This window comes from Mustela lutreola, chromosome 12 (assembly GCF_030435805.1).
Source record: "Mustela lutreola isolate mMusLut2 chromosome 12, mMusLut2.pri, whole genome shotgun sequence".
Lineage (NCBI taxonomy): Eukaryota > Metazoa > Chordata > Mammalia > Carnivora > Mustelidae > Mustela > Mustela lutreola.
In genome coordinates this window covers 90052728-90079316 of record NC_081301.1, presented here as the reverse complement: position 1 = coordinate 90079316, position 26589 = coordinate 90052728, and the positions used below count along the sequence as shown (strand labels likewise).

The following is a 26589-nucleotide window of genomic DNA, read 5'->3' as shown; positions in this document are numbered from 1 at the left end:
CGAGTCCATAAAGGGTATGTCCCCCATGGGCTTGTCTTGTCGCATCTCCTGCCATGCAGCTCACACCCAACCCCAGCCGCATGGAACGTGTCCATCCCTGTTCCTCTCTGCCCACACCGATCCCTCTAGAAGGTCCTCATTCCGGAAACCGCTCTGTCATTGCACTTCCCCACACTCCTGGGCACCGCGGGTGACACCTTCCCAGGCCCCCGCTCTTCACCCTGCCCTTGACCTCTGTTATATCATGGGTGACTTTGTTTTGTAATAATTGTTTGCAGCTATAACTTGCCCGCTGCACCTCGAGTAACTAGAGAGCAGGGGCCTTCCCCATCCACTTGACATCCGTAGGGTCCCACACTGGGCCTGGCACAAAACGTTCAAGAGATGTATCACTTTTTTCTTCTTAATTCTAAAATTGTCATAGACGTCCCAGAGAGAGATGTTCTTGAGCCCACCGTTGCAGATCTGCAGTTAGAGGTGAGGTGGTGCTGGAAGGAAGAGGGACCGGGGGACGGAGGGGAGGGCAAAAGGGGCCGGACTTTGTGCTGTGGCCCATCGGACCGGAGAGAGAACACTTAGAAAGAGCGCAGTTCAGTTCTTTTGGCTTTTTCTGTTTCACAGATGTAGCGATTATCTGTATTGTGGGTTACCGTGTGGCTCTTTGAAAGTTGGCTGTAAATTTTTTTGGCATCCTGAAGCCCCTTGGTCAGTAGTCTGCAGACTGCTTACAGTTAGCCACTCGGGAAAGAGCTTCAGCAGGAATTTTATTTTATTTTGTTATTTTTTCAGTGTTCCAAGATTCATTGTTGTCTTTTTAATTAATTTATTTATTTTCAGCATAACAGTATTCATTCTTTTTTCACCACACCCAGTGCTCCATGCAATCCGTGCCCTCTATAATACCCACCACCTGGTACCCCAACCTCCCACCCCCTGCCACTTCAAACCCCTCAGATTGTTTTTCAGAGTCCATAGTCTCTCATGGTTCACCTCCCCTTCCAATTTCCCTCAACTCCCTTCTCCTCTCCATCTCCCCATGTCCTCCATGCTCTTTGTTATGCTCCATAAATAAGCGAAACCATATGATAATATGATAATCTCTGCTTGACTTATTTAACTCAGCATCATCTCCTCCAGTCCCCGTCCATGTTGCTACAAAAGTTGGGTATTCCTCCTTTCTGATGGAGGCATCATACTCCATAGTGTATATGGACCCCATCTTCCTTATCCACTCGTCCGTTGAAGGGCATCTTGGTTCTTTCCACAGTTTGGCGACCGTTTATGCACCACACTCAGCAGGAATCTTAAAAGGCAGTCTCTTCCCGACTTCTATCACTTAAAGGCTTCTAGATGTTTCCCCAGTTAAAGGCTGCTCCTAGGTGAGTGCCAGTTACTGCCAGGGAGAAGCAGGATTTGGGAGCGGTTGGCAGCCCATTTCTCTAACACACTAGCATCCTGAACATCTTTTTCTGTGTACCAGGAAAGACACGGGACCGATGACTTTTCAGGTTTGCTGTTTCCCGGGGAATGGGAGGGAGGGGTGGCCTAGCCGTTTTCAGAGCAGCTACAGCCTCCACGAAATAGACCGAAGGCAGACAGTGGTGATGAGAGGCCGGTACTCACGCTCTTTCCCTCATCCCTCACTAAGGCTGGGCTGAGAAGGGGGAGCCTGGCCGGGGTGCTCAGCCTCCTGCAGGACAGGTCACGTCTGCGCATGGCCATCCCACAGTATGGATTTAATCGTAAATCTGACGATGGGTGAGAAGGGGCTCGGACGATGGTAGTCACCTGTGCACATATTAAGTCGGTACCATTGTTGCTAGATCCCTGGTCACCCCCGGTGGAACTTAAGCCCCATGAGAGCAACCAGAGGGAACTCAGTTCTTAGCGAAGGAACAGATTTTATTTCACCTTCTCTATAACATGACATGGCTCACATTCGGAATTCCAAATGGCCCAGGGCCCTGTTCTCTGTGGACGTTGGGCATTGAGGTGGTGGTTCTTTTGAAAGAGCAGTGGAATTCTGTGGCAAAAGGAAACCTAACTTTTGTTCATTAAAGACACCTTTCATAAAGAAAAAGAAAGAAAAGGTGTCCTATGTCCAGAAAAGAAAATGGTTTTCTTTGCTTTCCATCATATTAAATAAAAATTAAAAGGCCTGTACTGTAGCTTTCCCGTCTCTCAGTGTCTGATTTAGTTTTAGGAAACTGATTTAGGCTTCAGCAGTCCCTTTCTCTTTATCTTTCTTTGCCTTGACGTGCTCTGGCTGCTCTTCCCAGGCCAGGGGAATTCTCCTGGGGGAAATGAAATGTTCTCTCCGAGGACATGGGGTGCAGCAGAGTGGGGCAAGCCCGTGTCACCAAAGACAGCAGGACGGGGAAGATGGGGGTAGGCAGGGCATGGCCAACTTGGTGTTGCCTGTGTCTTAAAGAAACTCATGGAAAAAAACCAAAGCAGTATGAACAGCAGCATAGTTATCCCCCAAGACTTTTTTTTTATTTTTAACTTAATTATGATAAACTCAGAGACAAATCTCTTCCACCACTCTGTCCCCTAATGTTCGAGGGAACATTTCATTTGGATATAACTGTAACAGTGTAAATTTGGGGTGTCTTAAAGTGGTAAGTACAAAAGGGATTTTTGAAGCATTTTTGAAGTTCCAATTGCAGACAGAATCAGAGGATGCCGTCTGTGATTCTGCTCAGAGGATTTGGTGAACAAAATCCTGTTTTCCAAGGAAGTATTCCCTGTAATACAAACATTAAGCTCCTATTTCCTTCTGGAACTTGGGGTATGCCAGGTTGACCTGCTTTGATGCTGATCTCCACACTTTGTCTTCTTACATTTATTGTTAAGCACGTTTTGTTAGCCTATTGGATCCTTCCATTGACACATAATACTGATGATTTTTTCATTTGGATTTTTTCAGATTATAGAAGCCCTGCGTACTTTTAGATGCATTTACCAGTGGGTGGAAAGAAGCTATCTAGTATGATAGAGATCTTGATTGACCTAGCCAGGGAATAGGGTGTCGTGCCAGGAGGCCGGTGGCTACACAGAGCAGTAGTAGATGTGACATATCAGTGGGGCAGCCCTTGGCGCTTACTGTCTCTTGGTGCACGAGGCCAAGTCTGGCTGAATCTGGGGTACTAGGCCACAACCTTGTACCCATAAGGGCTCGATCCTCATGAAGGGAGAATTTAAAGTGACAGTCTCCTCTTGAATAGGAAAGTTATAACCATCCATGCCCTTCCTGCTCATGGACCCAAGCTCACCCTCCCCAAAGTCACCTGGACTGGAGATCACTGGGCACCCAGGGGCCCAGGTCAGCATCTTTGGCCCCAGAATGTCTGTTTGGTCACATGTTCTCACTCAGAGAAACCTGGGTACCTAGACATGTTAGGCAACACAGCTATAGCCCTGAATACACGGGATTGGCCCGTGACCTCACACAATCATGTTGTACAGGGTCTGGACATTTTAGCACTGTTACTGAATTACTTTTCAAAAAGTTATCTCAGTTTCCACTGCCTTCAGCTGATTTAGGAAAGTGCCTATTTTCCCAGGTTCGGACACTGAGCACTCTTCAATTTAAAAATCTCTGTTAGGGACGCCGGGGTGGCTCAGTTGGTTGCATGACTGCCTTTGGCTCAGGTCGTGATCCTGGAGTCCTGGGATCGAGTCCCGCATCGGGCTCCCAGCTCCATGGGGAGTCTGCTTTTCCCTCTGAGCTTCTCCTTGCTCATGCTCTCTCTCACTGTCTCTCTCTCAAATAAATAAATAAAATCCTTTTTTAAATAAATAAATAAATAGATAGATAGATAAATAAATAAAATGAAAATCTCTGTTAGCTAGCTAGATGAAAGTGCCTTAATTTGCAGTGATTTTTATCCGTGGTAAGTCTATTTTTTTTTCCAAATAATTTTTATTCATTAGGTACCTTTCTTTGGGAGTTAACTTCTATTTATAAGAGCTACTTGCATATTAAGGGGTCGCATTTTTATTGCAAATGTTTTTCTGGTTTTAAATTAGTTTTTAAATTTTGCTTACTCTTTGTTTGACTCCAGCTTTTATGAAATCAGATTTATAAATATTTCTCTAAAGACTTTTGTCTTCACCCTCATTTTTAAATTTTATGCTATGAATGGGGTCCCTGGGTGGCTCAGGCAGTTAAGCGTCTGCCTTCGGCTCAGGTCTTGATCTCAGGGTCCTGGGATCAAGCCCTGCATCAGGCTCCCTGCTCAGTGGGGAGTCTGCTTCTCCCTCTCTCTCTGTGTGTGTCAAATAAAATATTTTTAAAAAATTGTAATCTTCGTAATATTAAGACTTCCCAAAGAATTCTTAATTTTCAGAACATTCCCAATGATATGTTCACATCGATTCCTCTAATTAAGTTTTGGGATTATAAGATCATTGCTTTTAAAAGGTTGCTGTTGTGACCTTTGTTGAAATTGGTTTAAATTAATGAATTTAGAGAGAAGTAGCATCCTTACGTCTTAAGTCTTCCCTTCCCAAAGTTAAATATCTGTATTTTTATTGTCTTTTATGCTCCTCAGTAAATTATCTTCTTCTAAGACTCTGTACCTCCTTTTTGTTAAGTATATTCTTAAGTAATTTATGTGGCATTTTCTTTTGGTTCTTATTGTTGTGGGGTTTTGTTTTGTTTTGTTTTGTTTTCTCTTACAAAAGGGATTTTTTTTTTCTCCATTACATTTTTTTAGCTGGGAATGTGTAAGTTCTTGATTTGTGTGTCTCATCTTTTAAACTGTCCCCCTAGGTCCGTGTTTGATTTTAGGGTATGATAAGTAGCAATCATATTGTCTCTAAATTGCAACTTTTCTCCTTCTAACCAATATTTTGTACTTAGTTCTCCTGCCTTATTTTGTTAGTGTGATCTTCCATTATAGTATCAAAGAATCTCCGTGGTAAAGGACAACCTTGGCTCGTTCATGATTTTAAAAGACAAATGGCTCTTCTGTCCCAGGCCTGCATTCCGTGGCCCACGTGGTCATTAAAAGGTATTAAAGGTATTAAAATAAAAATTCCTTGGCCACAGACATCTGGAAGGTGTCATTCTCTTGTTCCCCAGAGTAAAATGCTGTCCTTTAGCTCAAGAACTGTTTTCCATACTCAGAAAGCTTTTTTCTAACTCTGGTTTTACCAGAAGTTTTAAAAAATCTTAATTGGGTCTTGGCTTCTGTGTATAATCGATTTAAGCAGAGCATGGAAAGGCAGTCTCACTGGAAACATAGTTAGCTTTTGAGATATTCCAAGTACTTGAAAGTAGTAAAACTTTGTTTCTATCAAATATTATTTAATTTGGATTTGGTGTCAGTCCAGATGGATGGCATAATTATAGTATTTGCTTATAATTGGAGGGGGGCAGCTTTTAGAATTTCTTCCTACAGGCCTGCCGGCCTGTCCCCCCTATACCAGAGTAATCTCTGTGGAAATTATCCCGGTTAATGCTTTTCACAAGCTTTTTTGGGGTAGGTAAGTATGACCTTTGCCTTAAACACAAATGAACAACAACAACAACAAAATGTGGCCCAAACCATTTCTGGATGGGTCCCAGCAGAACATCTTATTTACAAATAGATTCATCCCTTTGGGGTTAGTGGGGCAAAGAGTGAAAGGGTTGAGCTGCTTTGTATGGACAGGACTGAAAAGCATTTAGGTGTTGTTTTCAATGTACCTCACCAAGCTAAAAATCACAGTGTCAAAAGGGCTGTGTTCGTTTCTGGAAGCTCTGGGGTGGGGGATCCATTTCCTTGCCTTTTTCTAGCTCCTGAGAGCCAGTTGCCACTCCTTGGCTCGTGGCCCGTTTCTCAAGCTCAAAGCCAGCAGGGGGCGGTTAGAGAACCCTCCCGTTTGCCTCTTTGTTCTCACGTGGAAGGACCCATGCCACTACCTTGGGCCTCTCCGCATAACCTGGGACCATCTTCCCATCTCAAATTCAGCTGGTTAGCAACCTTAATTGCACCTGCGACCTTGTCATAGTTGGCCTTCTAAGGCAACATACTCATTTAGGTTTCATAGGTTCTAGGGATTAGGGTATGAACATATTTGGAGACCATTGTTCTGTCCACTGTTTTTTTTTTTTTAAGATTTTTTATTTATTTATCAGAGAGAGAGAGAGAGCAAGCGAGCACAGGCAGACAGAAAGGCAGAGGCAGAGGGAGAAGCAGGCTCCCTGCCGAGCAAGGAGCCCGATGTGGGACTCGATCCCAGGACGCTGGGATCCGACCTGAGCCGAAGGCAGCTGCTTAACCCACTGAGCCACCCAGGCGTCCCATGTCCACTATGGTTTAATTTAACCAGTGTCCACCCCCGTGCACTTAGAGCACTTTATCTATCCCTCTAGAGCATCCTGTCTGTCTGAGATGCTCAGACACTGATTGAACTCCTGAGGCGTGGAGACCGTCTCGTGGCTGGACTTCCTTCTCGTCCTTCTCTCTTTCCCTCCCTGGTCTGTTTCACCCCTGCTTTGAATCCGTAAGCGTGACCATCACACCTCCAGGACCTGCATCTCCCTGTAATATACCTACACAGAAAAGAGCTTATTTTACAAGGTGGAAGCATGCAACCAGGCTTCAGGGGCTGTCCCATGTGCTGGGAAAGCAGGTACGGCTCATGCTTCTACTACAATATGAACCCAGTTTTTAAAATCCAGTTCTGAGCTCACTGCTGGAGATTCTGTCCTTTGGCTGGATTATTAGGCATCTCCCACAGGACCGTTGGCCGTGTTGTGTCTTTGGTGTTTACAGAAGCAGATCATGTTCATGAAGCATGTCCAGGAGATGGAAATGATAGATGGAAAGTCTCTACATGGGGCAGAGAGTCGAGTGATCTCTAGGTTGGGATCAAGGGCTCAAAATAGGCCGGTGACTTCATACGCACCACAGGACCGGTAATTTTCCAGCACACAGTTTGGATAAACTTGAACGGATCTTTCCCATATTTCTTTGAAAATGGCACATGAGCGATTCTCAGGGATTTCGTCCTGGGCAGGAGATCGGAGTCAGATCCTCCCCTCCGAGGACAGGATCCCTCCTTTTTCTTGAAAATCGGTTAAGCGTTTTCGCAGCCGCTGTTGAATTGAGAACCGTCCCCATCACTCACGGTGGAAATAGCAGAAACGATTAATTTAGAAAAGAGAAGGATTGTGGGGTGGGTGGAAGTGACATTTGTCTACATTATATTCTTAGAAGCTTAGCCTGTGAGAGTTGGAAATGCCTCTGAGAAAACTGTTCATTAACATATAAGGAAATAGAAGCGCAAATACTTGCATCGGCGGCCAAGCGCGTGCTGAGCGCGACAAGCGGAGTTGGAGCCCCGCCTGCAGGGATCTGGGTCCTCAGCCCTTGTCTGTGCGCTGCACTCTTCTGTGGCGCCTTGGACAGCTGTGCAGGGTGGCCAGACCAAGCCACCTGCCCCCAGAGACGCCCTTTGTGTCAGTTTCCACTTGGGCATTTCTCAGGCGCAGGGGACTAAAGCACGCAACTGTGTGGTCGGCCCCTGAGAACCAGAATGTCATCTGCTGTGTAGCCCCTGGGTTTGTGAGGACGTGGGCATGGCCACGTGGAAGGCAGAGAGCGTGGACAGGCGTGTGTGTACACACGCGACACCAGCTGCCTTTCTGAGGACCAGGATCAGGACGAGGGTGAACAGGGTACATCTTCCTGTCCTGGTTCTCCATCATCACTTTTTTTTAATTGTTGTTTTTTCATTTTACTTATTTTAGAGAGAGAGAGAGAGACTCGGGGCGGTGGGTGTGGAACAGAGGGAGAGGGACAAGCGGAGTCCGTACTCAGTGCGGAGCCTGATGCAGGGCTCGGTCTCAGGACCCTGAGATCGTGACCTGAGCCGAAATAAAGAGTCAGTCACTTAACCGCCTGATCCACCCAAACACCCCTTGTTTTTTCATTTTTAAATCACTTCCGTACTAGTGTTTTGCACTTGTCTTGATGAAACAAAATGTGAGTGAAAACTGTGAAGTTTTAAGGCACAGTTCTTGATCAACCTAAAACACAGAGCATCCCAAGGACATGAATAGCATATCTGCAGCAACACACATTCACCGTACATAAGGGTGATTTATGTTGGTGCATATGATGAGGGTTTTGTACTTCGATGAAGTTGGGGTTTCCAACCAGGGCTAATGTGGCTCCCGGCCCCACCCTCTCAGCATTTAGGGAGCAGGCAGTATGGACATACTTGTGATTACCTATTTGGAAAAAGTGATGCTAGTGGTATTTGGTGGGTGGAGGCCATCGATGCTGCTAAACATCCTACAAGGCCCAGGACAGCCTCCCATGTACAAAGCAAAGACTTATCCAGTCTCAGATGTCCGTGGTGGGGCACCTGGGGAGCCTTGGTGAAGCCATCCGACTTCGGCTCAGGTCATGATCTGAGGGTCCTGGGATCGACCCCCTCATGGGGCTCCATGCTCAGTGGGGAGCCTGCTTCTCCCTCTCCCTCTGCCCCTCCCACCCCACTTGTGCTCTCTTGGTTTTGTGTCAAATAAATAAATAAAATCCTTAAATAAATGAAATGTCAGTTGGTGCCAAGGTTGAGAAACCATGGCCTAAGGGAGTCTATGACTTATCTGTTACTTGGCTAGGGAGTTGATTAATTTAGAAACTGCTCAGCTTGTGGAGTAAACTTCTCAGAAGAGTATGTGGCCTGGGGACACTTCCGTAGTCCACTGGGCTAAGGGCATCAGTTGGCCCCACAGGTGCAGAATTGCCCCGTCTCTCAAGCTTCTGTTCTCAGTGATGGGAATTTAAAAAACCAGCTTCCCTCTACCTTTGGCATGTGTGGATTCTGTGGTTGAGGATTCGGGGGTTTTGTTTCTCTTTGGGGTCATGCTAGAGTTTGCATAACCAAACACAAAATTACAGGAGATGCTTATGAATGTCAAGACAAAGCTGGACCAAAACAGCCCCATTCAGGGAACCCAGTGGTGGGTGAGGAAGTGGGCCCCAGTGTGGCCAAATCGTGGCAAAGGCCCTTATGGCCACAAATACTTGAAAATGAAGAGGGGCCAGGGTGGGAAGAGATGGCTAGGGGCTGCTAGATCCCTGCCAGTGTACTGCGTTCTACTCACAGAGTCAGCGTAGTGAGAATGATTAGCATTTCCTTGTTCCTTTTTCAATCTATAAAAGAAAATTTCCATATTGTTTGGGGTTTTTCCCTATTGTCAGGTGGTTAAATTCCAAACAAATTAAATCATGGGAGAGAGACAAAGGTATTTCCAATAAATGCATATGTTGTGGGCCTGACGGCAGATGGTTTCCTTCCCCTGAAAATAACACCCCCTTCTCCGAGGAAACCTGTAAGCCTGAGCAGCTGTGGGGCGGGGCACCAGGACTGCACCTGCCTGTCCGTCCGGTGGCCCTAGTCTGTGGTGGTTGATGGAAGAGACTGGACTGCTTTCACTCACTTCAGGTCACCGTGAGACAGTGCCCTCTGGGAAAGGCTATTCGTTTACCCAGACAGACTGGAGAAATTTCCCACAAGCCATACACTATACCACGTACATCTGTTTCACAAGCCAGGCTTTTTCTAATCAACCCTCCAGTGGCCTAAAGCCAAGTGCTATCGGATACCAGTGCTGGGACCACTAGGTATTTACCCTAAAGATACAAAGCGTGATCCAAGGGGTCACCTGCCCCCCGGTGTTCACAGCAGCAGTGACCACCGTAGCCAAACTGTGGAGAGAGCCAGGCTGTCCATTGACAGACGAATGGATGAAGAAGATATGGTCCATGTATACAATGGAATAGCCCTCAGCCATCAGAAGGAGTGAATACCCACCACTTACACTGATGTGGATGGAACTGGAGGGTACTATGCTGAGCGACATAAGTCAGACAAAGACAATTATCATAGAGTTTACTCATTTGGAATATAAAAACAGCACAGAGGATCATAGGGGAAGGGAGGGAAAACTAAAGGGGAAGAAATCAGAGAAGGAGAAACACCATGAAAGACTCGTAACTATAGGAAACAAACAGTTGCTGGAGGGAAGATGGGTCGGGGGACGGGGTAACTGGGTGACGGGCGTTAAGGAGGCACGTGATGTGATGAGCACGGGGTGTCATATGCAGCTGATGAATTACTAACCACTGCATCTGAAACTAATGTTGTACTATGTGTCGGCCGATCGAATTTAGGAGAAAACAAAACCAAAGATACTGGTGCTAGGAGAGAGGTGAAGTGGTGGTGCCCAGGGACAGACCCTGTCGTAGTAGTCCTGAAAGAACAGAGGCTAGAGGTGTGGATCGGAACAGAGGCAGAGAAAAGGTCAGGAATCACCCAGGCCTTTTTTGTACAGGGACTCATGGAACCATGGAACTTGTAAGAGAACACACTACAGACATCTCTAGAAATTTGCTTACAGGTACCCTGAAAGTTGGCTGCTGCAGGGCCTCTAGAGGGGTACCCATCAGCTCAGAGGTGATCCCTCCAAAGCCTCATAGAATCTCAGTGTTGGGATGGTCTGTACCCATCCACTGTCTTCTGCTCAGTCGTTCAGGCAATACCAAGTTAAGTACGGAGCAAGGCAGGCAGTTCGTTGGTAGACACGATGATGTCACCGGAGAGTGTTGGGTAAGGGCAGCAGGACCCACCCCAGTTTCCTCTAACTGTTATTAGGAAGGGGGAAGGAAGCACCCTTCCATTGAGCAATGGCCTGTGAGTCAGGCACTTCCACTTGTCCTGTCCGGGCTGGTCAGTTACCAGCGGGGGCCATCACGGGCGCATGCCGGGCTGGGCCACCGGAAGACTCGTGTGTTGGCGTCAAGTCTAGAGGTTGGAAGAAAGTGGCTAAGAATAGTCCCATCCTCTGACAGTCCGGAAAGGGGTTGGAGGCTGGTGGTGAGCTCTGATGGGAAGAATCCTCAACTAGGTACTTGTCAGTGGATATCTCTGACACCAGCGCTTTTGACCACAGATAACATCAGAATCAGCTTCATCGGGTTCTCCCAAAGTTCAAGAGAAACGGACGACGCAGACATAAGCAGGCCTCTGGTTGCTACCCAGCTGGCGTGTCTGGAAATTGCACGTGGGTGAATCAAAGGTTGCTTCCGCTTGCTTCCCTTGTGAGAAATGATGGTTCACATTTCTCCGTATCAGTCTTACTCTCAGAGTTGTAATCCAAAGCAGGCAAAACGCAGTTACTTTTGCGTGTGCTTTTTCATGGAGCCACTGTAACTGGGAAAAAAACAAAAACAAAAACAGAGATCATGTTGGAATGAAATAGGTTAAACTTCACCACGCAAGTGACTTCTGCTTGGTGACCATGTATATGGGAAGATAGCTTAGAAAGTCTGACTTAACAGAATTTTACACGTGGAAGAAATCTTGGCAATCATCTAGTCAAATGCCTTCATTTGTAGGGGAGGGGACGGAGACCCGGAGATGCCATGGAGCTTTCTCGAAGTAGCTTCCTCACAGCCCCTTGACAGCAGAAGGGACCCCAGACTTAGATTTTTCTGCCTCCTTCCTGATGCCAGATGTCTGTCTGTGTTTGCCAAATACCACGGCAGGCCTGAGGAAATCAGGGCAAGAGTCGTTGTCTTCGAATGTTTTTTCAGGTCCTTTTCTACCGTTCGTCAGAAAGCTGGTTGGTGGCAGAGCTAAGCGCTCCAGTTAAGTGTCTTTTCACGGGTGTCCGGCCAGGTCCCCTGTCCCGCAGCCCCAGCCTCCAGCACTAGTGGCGAGAGGAGGGAGGGAGCCCCAGGCCGTGAGATGGTGGGACAGTGAAGCTGGGAGAAGCTTGTCCGGGCTCCAGAGCTGCAGTGAATGCAGAAGCAGGCGAGGCCGCCGGCAGGGCCCCCCAGGGCTGCTGGGGGAGGTCCTGCCGGCACTGCCCCGCCCCCCGCAAACCCATCACTTCACCTCGGGGACCTGCAACTCCCTGGCCAGGGACTCTTCTGTCCCCATTTAGAGCTGGATGTCCAGCTGGGTTCTGAGAGTGCTTCTATCCCAAAGACCTAAGGAGCTTTCCTGGCAGAAGGGCCGATGCAGAGAAAGCACAGTGATCTGAAAGGCCATTGTGAAGAGGTGCAGGCAAGGGGAGAACAGCCGTCGGGTGTAGGGTGGGGGGGCCGCAGGCACATGCGAGACTCCCGCGCACCTCACGTGGCTGGGGTTTCTGGGGTGGTTTTCCCGAAACACAGGGTTCTAAGGTGCAGGGTTTTAGAAACCACATTCCATGGTTCCGAGAGAGCGTGGAGAGAGGAAATCACCTCTTGAGGTCCTCCTGGGTGTTGAAGCACAGAGGCTATGTGGGCAAGGAGTGTTTAATCCAGACTTGAAAGTGAACATCGTATTTAAAATGATTCCCTAATTTCAGTGCTTTAACCTGGTAATGGAGATTCTTGAAAAATACGTAAATAGCCTCTGATGCCTCAGTCCGTAGGATACTTTTAGTGTAGAGTCTTCCTGTGAAAAATAATATAGGATTTACCTTTCAGATGTATAATCTTTCCGAACTTTATTCTTCTGTAAAATGGAGGTAATGGTGTTAAGGTGAGAAATCAATGCCACAGATAACTTGACCTGGCACATAATAAGCTCTTTAAACAGTTACCGCCGAATTTAAGGCAGTATTACAGAACTGTAGCTCACTGAAGAAATTACCGTATTAGAAGCGTTAAATACTAAAAACCAATCTTTCAGTATTAAGGAAAGACCTCAATTCCAAATTGTAAAACCCCTTCAGATAAATACTGGCATTCACATTTCAGATCTTTTTGTTTCAAATTCTCTTGATTTTCTATGGCTTTCCAGAAATAAGGGCGGAACTACTGAGCCAGTAGTAATAATACGGTTAATAACTACCGTGATGAGCATTTCACAGACGTTCATTGTGAAAAGAGGGATGGCTTCACTTGCCACTCGGAGGGGACAGCTTGAGGATAGGAATTTAGAGAGAGATTCCTCCCCCCACTTTTTTTAAATCCTTTTACCAGCATCCGTCACCACGTTCTAGCCTGCGAGACGCGTTTAGGGCCTGCAGTTGAAGATTGGCAAACAACACGTCGCTAGCAAATGATGCTTTTCATTGTCTGTCTGGAGAAATCACTGTAGTTTTGGGTTGTAAAATGACTTCCGTTGTCCGCAGGGTTCTGTCACATGTATCCATCACAGCCTTCCCCTTTCTCCCTTCCATATCTTAGATCCCTGAGATTTGCCTGTTACATAAATAGTATTTATTCCAATACAAATATATATGCATGTATGTATCTGTCTTTCATAGATGTTGTTGATTCCTCTGACACGTGTAGGATCTATGTTCTGTGTAGATTATGCTGTCATCTGTTACAGGATAGACGGGAGATGTGTGTACTTACAAAATTCCCCCTGGCCCATGTACAGAGTTTATCTTGAAAGTTAAACTACAAAGAAGAAAAACCAAAGTGAGGGACCCTTGAAGGGAGAAAGCAAGCTAGTTTTCTTTCTTTTAGGCCTGCTTCTGTATCATGAGTCATTTCCCACATTTTATCTATTTTTTTTCAAAGATTAAGAAACTTCGCTATTTTAAAAAGTGAAGGGACTCTTACAAATCTTAACACACATGGGGAAAATAAATAAATAAATGCAGGGATCCCTGCCCCCGTAAGAAGTTTTGTTTCTGGCTTTGTTTCTTCTTACGGGGGCAAATGGGTAGCAGTCAAGCCTTCCTGTGTTACGACGTCAAAGAATGCACGTCGGAATTAATTAACCGCAGAATAGTAACCAAGGGTTCTGCCCACACTGTCAGAGCCAGGCACTGGGTTATTTCTCCTCCTCAGCTAAATACAATCTTCTTTCGATAACTGCAGAGGCCGCCGGGTGGAGGGAAGAGGAACGTTTGGCGAGGTCTTGGTGTAGGTCATGAAAGAGAGATAAGATCTTATTTGCGGCCTGGGTTTGCGGAAGTACAGTGAGTTCTCCTACAAGCCTTTAGCTTCCTTGAAGGAGTTTTAAGTAGCCCTCCCCCCAATCCTTAAAATAGCAACAACAGCTGTGTGTGTGTGTGTGTGTGTGTGTGCACGTGTGCGCGTGCCTGTCTGTCTGTCCATCTGTCTTCTTACACAGCAAGAGCTTTGGGAGGACAGGAGGCCAGGGGCAGGGCTAGGGGTAGTGGCTTCTCAAATAGGTGGGAATAATGTAAGTCCAGCAAGGATGGCTAAGAGAGCGACAGCACTGAAGGGTGTCCTTTGGTGGGTCCTCTGGTGGGGAGGGCTTGGTTGCCTGTGCTGCACCTGTCGTAGCTAAAGCCAGTAGACCAGCCTAAATGCTCATGCCTTTTGTAAAGATTCCAAAATGGCGACATTGTACTGAAACCCTTCCACTCTGGCCCCACCTAGGATGCCTCTCAGCTTAGTGCCAAGCTACGTGTTTCTGTGCATCTGACCTGGCGGGGTTCTCTAAAAATATCTGCCGGGGACTCTCTAGGGGTGAGGCTTGGCCCTGACCCACTTCCACACCTCTGGGCAAACCATGGGTTTGCCGGTCAATGGAGAACACAAAGGAATAGAAGTTGGCTTGGTTTGGGCTGCGAATAGTCCCATGAAGCCAAGTGAGACCAGCCACAGAATTTAAGCGGGGCCTGTGCTAAATCAACTGGCAGAGTTGGCATCTGTGTATTGCTGTGTCCAGTGATGACATTGGCTATGACAGTTGTGAACATGGACTTGCCTGTAAGGGTCAGCTTTGTCACTTCCTTACTGTGATGGCCCTTCTTTTCACTATATCTGTATCTTCAGGGTAAATACCAGTAGTGCAATTGCAGGGTCATAGGGAAGCTCTATTTTTAATTTCTTAAGGAATATCCACACTATTTTCCAAAGAGGCTGCACCAGCTTACATTCCCACCAACAGTGTAAGAGGGTTCCCCTTTCTCCACATCCTCTCCAACACATGTTGTTTACTGTCTTGTTAATTTTGACCATTCTAACTGGTGTCAGGTGGTATCTCAATGTGGTTTTGATTCAAATCTCCCTGATGGCTGATGATGATGGACATTTTTTCATGTGTCTGTCAGCCACTTGTATGTCTTCTTTGGAGAAGTGTCTTTTCATGTCTTCTGCCCATTTTTTGACATGATTGTCTGTTTTTTGGGTGTTGAGTTTGAGGAGTTCTTTATAGATCTTGGATATCAGCCCTTCGTAGTGTCATTTGCGAATATCTTCTCCCATTCCGTGGGTTGCCTCTTTGTTTTGTTGACTGTTTCCTTTGCTGTGCAGATCTTGATGAAGTCCCAAAAGTTCATTTTTGCTTTTGTTTCCCTTGCCTTTGGAGACAAGTCTTGAAAGAAGTTGCTATGGCTGATGTCAAAGGGGTTACTGCCTATGTTCTCCTCTAGGATTTTGAATGTCTCTGCTGCCCAGAGCAATCTATACTTTCAATGCCATCCCAATCAAAATCCCTTTTTTTTTTAAAGATCAAAATGCAGAAAAGACATGTATTACCAAGCTCACATTGGAGGTGGCAGGTGGGGTGTGGTGGGAGGAGCTGACCCATCACATTTGGGGGCATCCGCTGACTTCTCTGTGCTCCTCTCTCTGTCATCCTGGACCTGGTTTCTGAGCTCCTCCGCAGGTGCTCCCTGTCGTGGACCACCTTTGACCACAGGTAGAAGAAGCCATCTTCAGAGTTACCCTTCACCTTGTAGTTCTGTAATCTCCTCTCGCAGGACCCAGGCAGAGTGCCCACCACCTGCACACCCATATCCCAATGATCTGGGCAAGGTTTTTGGCCATGGTTGGCCCCTCGGCCTCGGGGTCGCAGGCTCCCTGTTTTACTTTCTGTAGTTGTTATTTGACTTGTTCTCAATGGGCATGGGTTACAGTTTCTTTTTAATTCAGCAGTGCTATGTAGACATTTCTCTTTCACTTTGAGACCTTTTGGAGTCTGTATCACTTTTCAGGTAAAGAATATTTGCTCCTGAGTTCACAGGCACTGGGAACGCAAGTTCAATGATGGACCAAAGCAAGAACTGTGGTAACTGTAGCTTCCAGTATGGCGAAGTGTGTTTCACACACGCGTAGCAATAGAGGGTGATTGACTTGCTCTGCGAAGTCATCAGGGGTCCTGGTTTCTGTCTTGTTTTGCTGTCGTCCTCAACCTTCAGCTTCTAGATGGGATCCAGGAGGGCTCCTTCATCTCCAGCCATCACATCCCCAGAGGGCACTCTCCTTCCTCTTAACCCCATGACCTGGGAGCTGGACCCATCATTTCCTCGCACAGCACAGGGACCTTAAATTGGTCACGTGACTATACTTAGCTGCAAGAGAAGCAGGCAAAGTACCCAGCTAAAGTGTCTATTAATGTGTCATAGGGTTTCTTAACATCAGGCACTGTTGATGTTTGGGGATGGATGATTCTTTGTTGATGGGGCTTTGCTGTGCATTGTAGGGTATTAGCAGCATCCCTGGCTTCTGTCCAAAAGATGTCAGTGGCCCTCCCCAGTTATAACCGCCAAAGTTGTCTCTGGACAATGGCAGATGTCCTGTAAGGGACAAAATCAACCCTCATTGAGAATAGCTGCTCAGTAAGAAGGGCAGATAAGTACTGCAGACAACTAATGTCACCCTCCATTAGCTCTGTGTTGTTCTCCCCAAAGCAGGGCTGGGCACCGATGTAGCATTTCACCTTTAAAATCAACAGCTCCCTCAAAGGAATCAGAATCCTCTAAGACCGGGTGGAACTTGGTTTCTGTTGGTTCCAGGCAGGTGAGAAATGAATCCCTTTTTATTTCTAGCTTTTGAGTCAAAACATGTATTTGTATCAAATAAATATATCTTTAAAAATTCGTTTATTTATTTATTTTAGAGAGAGCACAAAAGCAGGGGAGGCGCAGAGGAAGAGAAAAAGCGGTTTCCCTGCTGAGCACGGAGCCTAACACGGGGCTCGATCTCACGACCCTCAGGTCACCATCTCAGCTGAAATCGGGTGCTGGCTGCTTAACCAACTGAGACACCCAGGCGCCCCAATAATATTTTTATTCGAATTTACAAACAAATGAAACTTTGTTCCATAGTGTGTATATATGTTAAGGTCATGCTCCTGGGTCACACTGACGATGAATATCTCAGTGTCCACTGTAATGTTTTGGAAGGATTACTTCGGCAGCATTCGTAATGCTGTTCTCTGCTAAATCAGAAATTTCATCTGCAGTTGGTGGCATATCTCTTTAAGGGCAATTAAGTGCTTGTAATTTACCACTGCTGAATACCTTAAGAGTACACTATTTTTCTGTTGATGAGAAGTGTTTGCTTAATATGCTTTTCCATTCCAACGAGGGAATGCTTCACTGCCAACCATATAAATAAGGTAGAGATCATTTGAAAGAAACCATGGAACATGAAACACCTTGCCTTTTCCATCACATTTCGAGAATCAAACCTTCCTCCCGACCCGTGGATACACACGGATTCTGTTAAAAGGCTGCTTAGTAATAATAGAAAATTAAATACAAAACGAATCTGCCTTGGGCATCTGACAAGGTTGCTTAGTGCCCACTATGTCAAAATGACCTTGTTAAGAGGTCATTTTACCACCTGGAAGGTCTGTGTAGGCACAGGGGAGGACGTGATTATTCTTAGTCAATATCTCCAGTATTCTTAGAGAAATTATATCAGAAAAGTGGTTTCCAACAGGAAAAGTAACAGAATACCGCAAAAGTCATTTATAAAACCACACCTACTGGGAGAAGGGAGTCACCGTGTCTAGCTGCCATGTAAACAGAGACTGCACGGAGAGAACAGTGGTTAGAAGGTGCACTGTGAGGGGAGCCTGGGTGGCTTCGTGGGTTTAGGCCTCTGTCTTCAGCTCAGATCATGATCCTGGGGTCCTGGGATCGAGCCCCACATCGGGCTCTCTGCTCAGCGGGGAGCCCGCTTCCTCCTCTCTCTCTCTCTCTCTCTCTCTCTCTGCCTGCCTCTCCGCCTACTTGTGATCTCTTTCAAATAAATAAAATCTTAAAAAAAAAAAAAAAAAAGAAGAGGGTGCACTGTGAAACAGAGGACCTTTGATTCTGGGAGTCCCTAGAAGGGTCCTAGACCTGCCCTAAATTTCCTCCTAGGTCAGGGGAAGCCCCAGAATAAATTTAGAGAGACAATGGGAGACAAAAATAAAGTTGATTTTGATTACGTTTCATGAGAGTGTAGCAGTTACATAGGTTTCTAGCAGTGAGACCTTGACCTGAACAAAATGAGATTTAAAGAATGAGCAGATCCCAACCATGAATGTATGTGTGTATATATGTAGATATTTAAATTCATCCCTTTAAATGTATTTATAAACACAGTAACAGTATCTTGATTGAAGGACATTTCTTTTCCTACATGTAACAGAAAACTTAGAAAATTCAAGAAAAATAAGGCTTGAAAGTACAAATCACCTAGCATTCCACCACCCAGAAATAATCATACTGTTCGATATATTTCCTTCCTGTCCTGTTTTCCTCTGGGGACCCATATGCAGTCATTGTCAAATTTCATTCTATGTATTTTGTACCTTGCCTTTTTAAGCTAACATTTTATTTTTCAACGTTAAAAGCACCTTTTAAAAATATGGTTTAGAGGATGACATAATCTGACTGGAGTTTATCGATTAATTGTGTCAAGCGTTCAAGATCCGGACTTGGACTTACTTAGGAATCAGTGATACGAGAGACAAAAGAACAGAGACTTTAACCCACAGTTTTTGATGTCCCAGCAAGTTGTAACATTCCTATCAGCCACTTGGTTGGGATTTTTGTCACTCCTTCAAATTCTCTTTTCTCGGTTTCTCTAACGCCATGTTTTCCAGATTTTCTTCCCACTTCTGCGGTCACTCCTACGTCACCACCAAAGGTTCTGCTTCCTGTCTAGTCCCTAAATGCTTCACCAGGCTCAGGATCCTTCTAGAACTCATCTGGCTCCTTGGTTTTCAATAACCTTTATATGCCAGAAACACTCAGATTCCAATTTCCAGCCCAAACCTCTATTCTGAGCTCCGGACTTGATCTTAACATCTCTGACTGGAGTCTTGTTGGCATCCCGGATGGAAGCCTTGAGCTTCCCCAAGAAAAATGTTCCATCTCAGCCTCCTCACGTCAGCCGAGCAACCTCTGTCCTCTCCGCTCTTGCAGAGAAACACCACGACTTTGCAGTACTTTGCTCACCCTGGTTTCTGGCTCCTGAGAAGTCCTAACTCCTCCTAACACCTCTCCCATTCATCTTGTCTATCTTTTCATCTCCGTGAACCAGGATAATAGTCCCCCAACTCCTTTCCCTCCGCTGGGCAGCTGGAACAATCCTTTTCAAATTAGGATGCTGTTTCCTTATCAAAACAGAGAAACCTTTAGCATGGCCTGTAGGTCCCAGATCTGGGGCCACTGTGTCTTTCCAGCCTCTAGTTCTGGCACCTTCCCTGCGGCCCACTGCGGTGTACGCCGATGGTCTGCTTTCGAGTCCCTGAATCCGTTCCCCGGACCTCCTCACGGGAGTCTCAGTCCCTTGAGGGCCAGGACTCTGGCCAGGCTACTCATGTGTCCCCCACATGTAGGAGAGCACCTGGCCCACGCGGGGCCCCCAGCCAGCCTGCGGACTGGACGTTCTCACCTTTCGGGTCTCTGCCCGTGTCCCGTTGCTTGGGGACAGGAAATTCTCAGACCTTTGTCAAGTGGAGGAACAGCATCTGACTGAATGGAGTTCTGAGGGAGCTTCTGTCTTTGCCTGTGGCATCTGCAGAGAAAATGCCAGAGTCAGGCTTGAAGTAACAGAGAATGATCTGCAGAATAACGGGGCCCTCACAGTCAGCTCCACCCTGATCCCTAGACCACGTACGTGGGTCGCTTACATGGAAATGGGACTTGGCGCGTACCATCCAGTTACCGATCTTTGGAGAGGGGAGACTCCCCTGGACTCCCTTTGCTGCTGCGGCCATAGGAAACGGACAGAAAGAGGGGATGGAGAGAGGGTTTGAGTGATCTGGAGGTGAGAGGTGGCCCCACTGCGTCTCAGAAGGCTTTGCGTTGCCCACCTACAGACTTCCCCATGTCTGTAGTCCAGGACCCGTGTCATGCTATCTGTCTTTCTTTTCCCTTAGTTATATCACCGGCACAAAGAAGAGTCTTATGCCTCTGTCGTTGAATATAGGTTCAGAGACAGCACTGGGGTGGGGGCGGGGCGGTACCCTGGACTTAGGGTCGGGGACAAGAATTGTTGGACAGGAATTGCCTCTTCTCACGATGAAGGGGTGTTATGGAACGGGGTGTTTGTGGCTTAATGTAAGGCACCTTGTCTGTGAACATCTCTAATTCAGAATTAGACTCTAGATCTGTGTGTGGTTTTGGAAAAACAGACATTCTGAAAAAAAGAGAGTGTGTTGGACCCCTTCCTTGGGAAAAATGCACACAAGTAGAAGATGTCTTATGTGGTTGTTAGGGGTTCACAGACCTGGAAGGTCAGCTTGGTCAGAGGAGAGAGAGAGAGAGAGAAAGAGAGAGAGAGAGAGAGTGTGTGTGTGTGTGTGTGTCGGTGTTGGGGGTGGGGGTGGGGATCTCTTTTTATATCAGGATGCAGGAGGTCCGTGGAGGTCAGGAGGGACTATGCTATCAGACTGCTTCCGGGTCAAGCTAAAGGATTTGGACTCAACCCTGCAGTGAGGACACCAGGAACCCCATTAAGGATTTCAGGCAAGGTGGTGACACCATGAGATCTGTCCTTCGGATAAAAATCACTGTGGCCTCATCTCTGTTGGCTCTAATCCCATAATTAGTTCATCAGAATGCCTTGGAGGGAAAAATGCTGCAGACATGAAATGTTTTCATACTTCCTCTTCAAGCCGGTGACATCAGGTGGCCCATTAAGTGATCGGGTTTCTTAGACAATGTGCTGAAGAAAGCTATATCCTGTAGCCAGTGTCATTTCCTTTAAATGTTACTGTTGTCACAATCGCTACTCCCCTGACTGTAGGTTTCCGTAGATGTTCACTTGTGCTGTTCCTGTCACCGTGATGCGCTCCTGGTGCCTGCACTTCCAGCTTCGGTCAGATCCGTCTCCAGCGGAGAAACTCAGGCACACGCAGCCATGTGCGGGGAGTGCTGACCCAGGGGCCTCAGAGGACACAGGGTCATTCCTGGCTCTTCCACGCACCTGCTGAGACGTTTAGGTGCAGTGAATCTCCCCGAACTGCCGTGTCTTCATCTGTGAAACGAGCTTTATTTTTCTTAATGATTTTATTTATTTATTCCAGAGAGCGACAGGACAGGTGTGGGGGAGGAGCAGAGAGAGAGGGACAAGCAGATTCCCATCCTAGTGCGGAGCCCGACATGGGACTTGATCTCAAGACCCTGAGATCCTGAAATGAGCCGAAACCAAGAGTCGGATGCTTAGCCCACTGAGCCGCCAGGTGCCCCCATATAAAATGGGCTTTAGGGGCGCCTGGGTGGCTCAGTGGGTTAAAGCCTCTGCCTTCAGCTCAGGTGATGATCCCAGGGTCCTGGGATTGAGCCCCACATCAGGCTCTCTGCTCAGCAGGAAGCTGCTTCCCCCTCTCTGCCCGCCTCTCTGCCTGCTTGTGATCTCTGTCTGTCAAATAAATAAAATCTTTTTTAAAAAATGGGCTTTATAAATAAACCCTCCCTACCTGCCTAACAATATTTGATCGCATAACAATTTGATCCTGCCTGTGAGGATCAAACACGATGATTAAGAGATAGTGCTTTAGAAAATAGAACCTATTACACAAACGCCAGCTCACGTTCATTTTTCCTCTTTGTATTACCCTTATCCGTGCTCTGGTTTGGGTTAGGAAAGAGGGGCTATGAAACTAGGTGTCGGCGGTTTGCTTTTTTGTGATGTTCTCTGGTTCTTTCTCGGAGTATGAAATGCTTGAGAGGTTTTCCTAGTTTCCAGGCAACGTGTTGCTGCCACTTAGCCCATGCAAAGTCCTGGAATAAAAATAGCCTGTTTCGCTGTGTTCTGAAATCTAGAACTGTATGTTTTGAAGGAGTCAGAGGTCCCCATTGGAGCTGGAAGGGAAAGACGGTCACGTCCCAGTGCTTTTAGAACGTGCGCAAAGTCTTACTGAGAAGACAGGAGAGGCTGGGTGTCTGTGAAGCCGTCCACCTGTTACTAGTTCGCTGGTCTCTTGGTGGCTGTCCCCAAGGAAGGAAGAAGGGCTGTGGCTCAGACTGGGCAGGGAAAGAGCTCCTGCCAGCACTGTACACAGAAGGTCCTTCCTCAGCATTGCACTTTATTCATCCGCTAACCAGAGACACTCCAGCTAGCATTTTTGTTTCATAACTTACCCAAGCGTGGCTGTGTCAGAAAACACGCCAACACCGCCTGTCACCATGCCTCATGTCCCCTGGGAGCACCTCATTAACAAGTGACATTAACCAGCCTTTATACTGGTTTACCAAGCGGTTTACAGCTTTGCCTCGGCTTCCTCTTGGCTGTGTAGGACTAGAAGCAAAATAAATTTGTTTTATCCCTATTCTATCAAAAGGAATGGCTCCCACCGAGCTACTTCCTTTGCTGAGGTCAGACAGCTAGACTTGAAAGGGAACTTCTGACTTGGATTCTAGGCTCATTTGGGGAAAAAAAAAAAAGCAGTTGCGGAAGCCACATGGGCTTCCTAGCGAGGATACACCACCCGCTAGCAATGTGACTGGGGCGAGTCACTTAACCTTGTTGTGCCCTAAATCCCCACCTGGAAGATGGATGTGATTGTTGGTACTTCTCTGGGTCCTTGAAAGGATTATAGGAGTTCAGAGATTTTGATGTCTTAGGCCACGGTGTAGTTAGTGGCTTCCAGGTGTGAGTCCCAATCCCACATCTTCTCTAGCTGTGTGACCTACTGTAGGTTACTAAACCTTCCTGAGTCAGTAAAATAGAGATGGTTATAATACCTGCTTATAGGGTCCTTGTGAGAATAAAAGAGTTCAAGTAACCAAAAGCACTTAGAACAGTGTCTGCCACTCAGTTGAATACACTGTAAGTACATGCCGTGGGTACTGTAGCTTGTGAATGTGATGGTCGTATATCTAGTGTGTGGCACAAAGAGTTGATCCAAAAAATATTAGCTTATTTTACAACTTGTAGTTTCTCCCATCTGAGCTCTTGAATTTTAAGGAGTCCGAAGGGAAGGCAATAGGATCACAAGTCTGTTTTGGGATTCAACATAAACGGACATCAACGGGGCCCTTTCCAAAATCTTATTCCTTCAGTAACTCAAAATTTAATCTTATGCCATAAGAGGAAGAGTTTTCCAGTGCTCCTTAGAGCAAGGGCAAATTCTTGAGCTTCACCCCAGATCTCTAGAATCAGAAGAGCCTGGAAATGTAACCCATCCGTCTGTTCTAGGTTTTGAATTTGGTTTGCAATGCCCACTGACTTTTTTTTTTTTTCAAGACCATTTGTTTTAGAGTAGTTGTAGGTGAACAGAAACATTGAGAAGGTACAGAGGTTTTCTTTGTGCTCCCTGACCCCCCCCAACATGCATAGCCTCCCCATTGTCACCATCCCCCACCACAGTGGGGCATTTGCTATGGTTGATGAACTTGCATTGACGCATCGTAGTTACCCAAAGTCCATGGTTTCCTTTATGGTTCACTTCTGATGCTGGGTGTTCTGTGGGGCTAGACCCATACATAATGACATGTAGCCATTGTTACAGTGTCATACAGAGTATTTTCCCTGTCCTGAAAACCCTCTGTGCTCTCTGTTTCTTTCCCCAACCCCTGGCAACCCTTCCCCCAACCCCTGGCAACTGGGGCTCTTTTTGGTTTCTGTGGTTTTGCCTTCCGTCTGTTGTAACAAGTATCCCAGAGATTCTCATGTTTTCTCAAGTTCGAAAATACCAGATGTAGACTCCTGCTGCTTTGGCCACCTTCTCTTGTTGGGGGTCGGGGAGGAGGGTAACGGACAGAGAATTGGGTACTCCATTTGTAGGACAGGTGTTCTAGCCCAGGGAGGGCTAGATGACTGAGTTAAGTAGAAACATAGGGATAAATCCTACCTGATCTTGGTGGATAATCTTTTTAATGTGCTGTTGGAGCCTATTAGCTAGGATCTTGTTGAGAATCTTGGCATCCGTGTTCATCATTTGGTCTGAAATTCTCCTTTTTGATGGGGTATTTGCCTGGTTTGGGGATCAGGATGGCTTCATAGAAAGAGACTGGAAGTTTCCCTTCTGTTTATGTTTTTGAAATGGTTTCAAGAGAATAGGTATTATTTCTTCTTTGAAAGTTTGGTAGAATTCCCCAGGGAATCCGTCAGGTCCTGGGCTCTTGTTTTTTAGGAGGTATTTGATCACTCCTTCAATTCATTGCTAGATAATGGTCTATTCAGGTTGTCAGTTCCTTCCTGTTTCCGTCTTGGAAGTTTCCAGGAATGCATCCATTTCTTCTAGGTTACTTATTGGCATGTAACTGTTGGTAATAATTTCTGATGATTGTTTCTATTTCCTTGGTGTTAGTCGTGATTTCTCCCCTTTCATTCATAATTTTATTAATTTGGGTTCTCTCTCTTTTCTTTTGGATTAGCTTGGCCAATGGTTTATCGATCTTACTGATTCCGTCCAAGAACCAGCTTCTAGTTTCGTTGATGTGTTCTACTGTATCTCTAGTTTCTATCCCATCAGTCTCTGCTCTAATCTTATTTACCTTCTTGTGCATGGGGTTGGCTTAATTTGTTGTTGATTTTTGCAGTTCTTTATGTTATAAAGAGCTGATGTATTTGGGATTTTTAAATTTTTTTTTTTTTTTAGTGAGACTTGGATGGCTATGTAATTCCCCCTTAGGACTGTCTTTGCCATATCACATAGGTTTTAGACTGATGTGTCTTCATTCTCATTGGTCTCTATGAATTGTTTAAGTTCTTCTTTGATTTCCTGGTTGATCCAAACAGCTAGGTGGTCATAGCTTCCAAGTATTTGAATTCCTTCCAAACTTTTTCTTGTGGTTGAGCTCCAGTTTCAAAGCATTGTGATCTGAGAATATGCAGGGAATAATCTCAATCTTTTGGTATCGTTTGAGCCCTGACTTGTGACCCAGGATATGGTCTATTCTGGAGAAAGTTCCATGTACGCTTGAGAAGAATGAGTATTCTGTTGTTTTAGGGTGGAATGTTCTGTATTTATCAGTGAGATCCCTCTGGACCAATGTGTCATTCAATGCTCTTGTTTCTTTATTGATTTTCTGCTTAGATGATCTGTCTGTTACTGAGAGTGGCATGTTAAGATCCCCTATAATTAATGTATTCATATCAATATGACTTTATTTTGATTGATATTTGGCTTATGTATTGGCTGCTCCCATATGGGGACATAAATATTTACAGTTGTTAGATCTTCTTGGTGGATAGACCCTTTAAGAATGATGTAATGTCCTTCTGTATCTCTGACTACAGTCTTTAGTTTAAAATCTAGTTTATCTAATATGAGAATTGCTACCCCAGCTTTTTTTTTGAGGCCTGTGGCATGAAGGATGCTTCTCCATCCCTTCGCTTTCAGTCTGGATGTATCTTTAGGTTCCAAATGTGTCTCTTGTAGACAGCATATGGACGGGTCCTGTCATTTTGTCCAATCTGCAACCCTGTGCCATTTTATGGGAGCATTTAGGCCATTCACATTGAGAGTGATTATTGAAAGATACATTTTTATTGACATCATGTTGCCTGTGAAGTCCTTGTTTCTATAGATTGTCTCTGTAAATTTCTGTTCTATGTCATTCTTGGGTTCTTTCTTCTTTTATAGAGCCCCCCTTAATATTCTTGTAGTGCCAGCTTGGTGGTGACATACTCTTTTAAACCTATCTGGTCTTGGAAGTTCTTTATCTCTCCTTCCATTTTGAATGTCAGCCTTGCTAGATGAAGTATTCTTGGACTCTGAGAAACAAAGTGAGGGTTTTGGAGAGGAGGGAGGTGGGGACTAGGTGATCCTGGTGGTGAATTGCATGGAGCCATGTATTGCATGGTGGTGTACTCCATGTATTGCATGGAGCCCTGGGTGTGGTGTGTAAATAATGAATCTTGGAACACTGAAAAAACAAATTTAAATTTAAAAAAAATACAGATAGTTCCAGAGAACAGTCGAGGGGGGTGGGCGATGGCAGGGACCAAGCACTTTGAAAGCACATGACTCTGTTGATAGGTCTGGAACAGAACACTTCAGAGGGTTGGGTCCTCTGGAAAGGGCTGATGTCGTATCTTGTGCCATACTTCTCTGAGTGATGGCTAGAGGAAGGAAGGCGTTTTGAATTTTTATGTGAGGTTAAAATGAAGAAAATCCATTTCAGCCTTCAGAAGTCAGAGCTCTTGGTACAAAAGGTCACCAATGCCAATTGGAGGCATTGCAGAGCTAAGAGGGAGAATTAAAATAGCAAACTTTTTGTTTTTGAAGCACTAGTTGCACTAGAGGCTTGAGTTCTAAGTCTTTTGCCATCCTGCTGCCCTGGGATCTTAAGTAAAGAGCATGTGGGAAAGGAAAAACAAGCCATTTTTCTTCCTCCTGTTGGGTTGAGGGTGGGGAGTTATCCTCAGAGGAGGGGCGATGTGATCGCAGTGAGGTGAGCAAGCCGCCAAGTGATGACTCCTTGGGGAG

The 26589-nt window shown here is 45.9% G+C and overlaps 1 protein-coding gene across 6 annotated transcripts in view; it reads left to right on the top strand.

The window, feature by feature from the left end:
• PIP5K1B (phosphatidylinositol-4-phosphate 5-kinase type 1 beta) overlaps positions 1 to 26589 on the top strand; it is a 323529-nt gene that overhangs the window by 129857 nt on the left and 167083 nt on the right. For 2 of the 6 annotated variants that reach the window (XM_059141848.1, XM_059141854.1), the window contains exon 1: positions 370 to 477. The exons of the other annotated variants lie outside the window; for them this stretch is intronic. In XM_059141848.1, the coding sequence (XP_058997831.1) occupies positions 385 to 477 (93 nt within the window). In that variant the 5' untranslated portion in view covers positions 370 to 384. Of the gene's footprint in view, positions 1 to 369; positions 478 to 26589 lie in introns of those variants that run through there. 6 annotated transcript variants of the gene reach the window in all.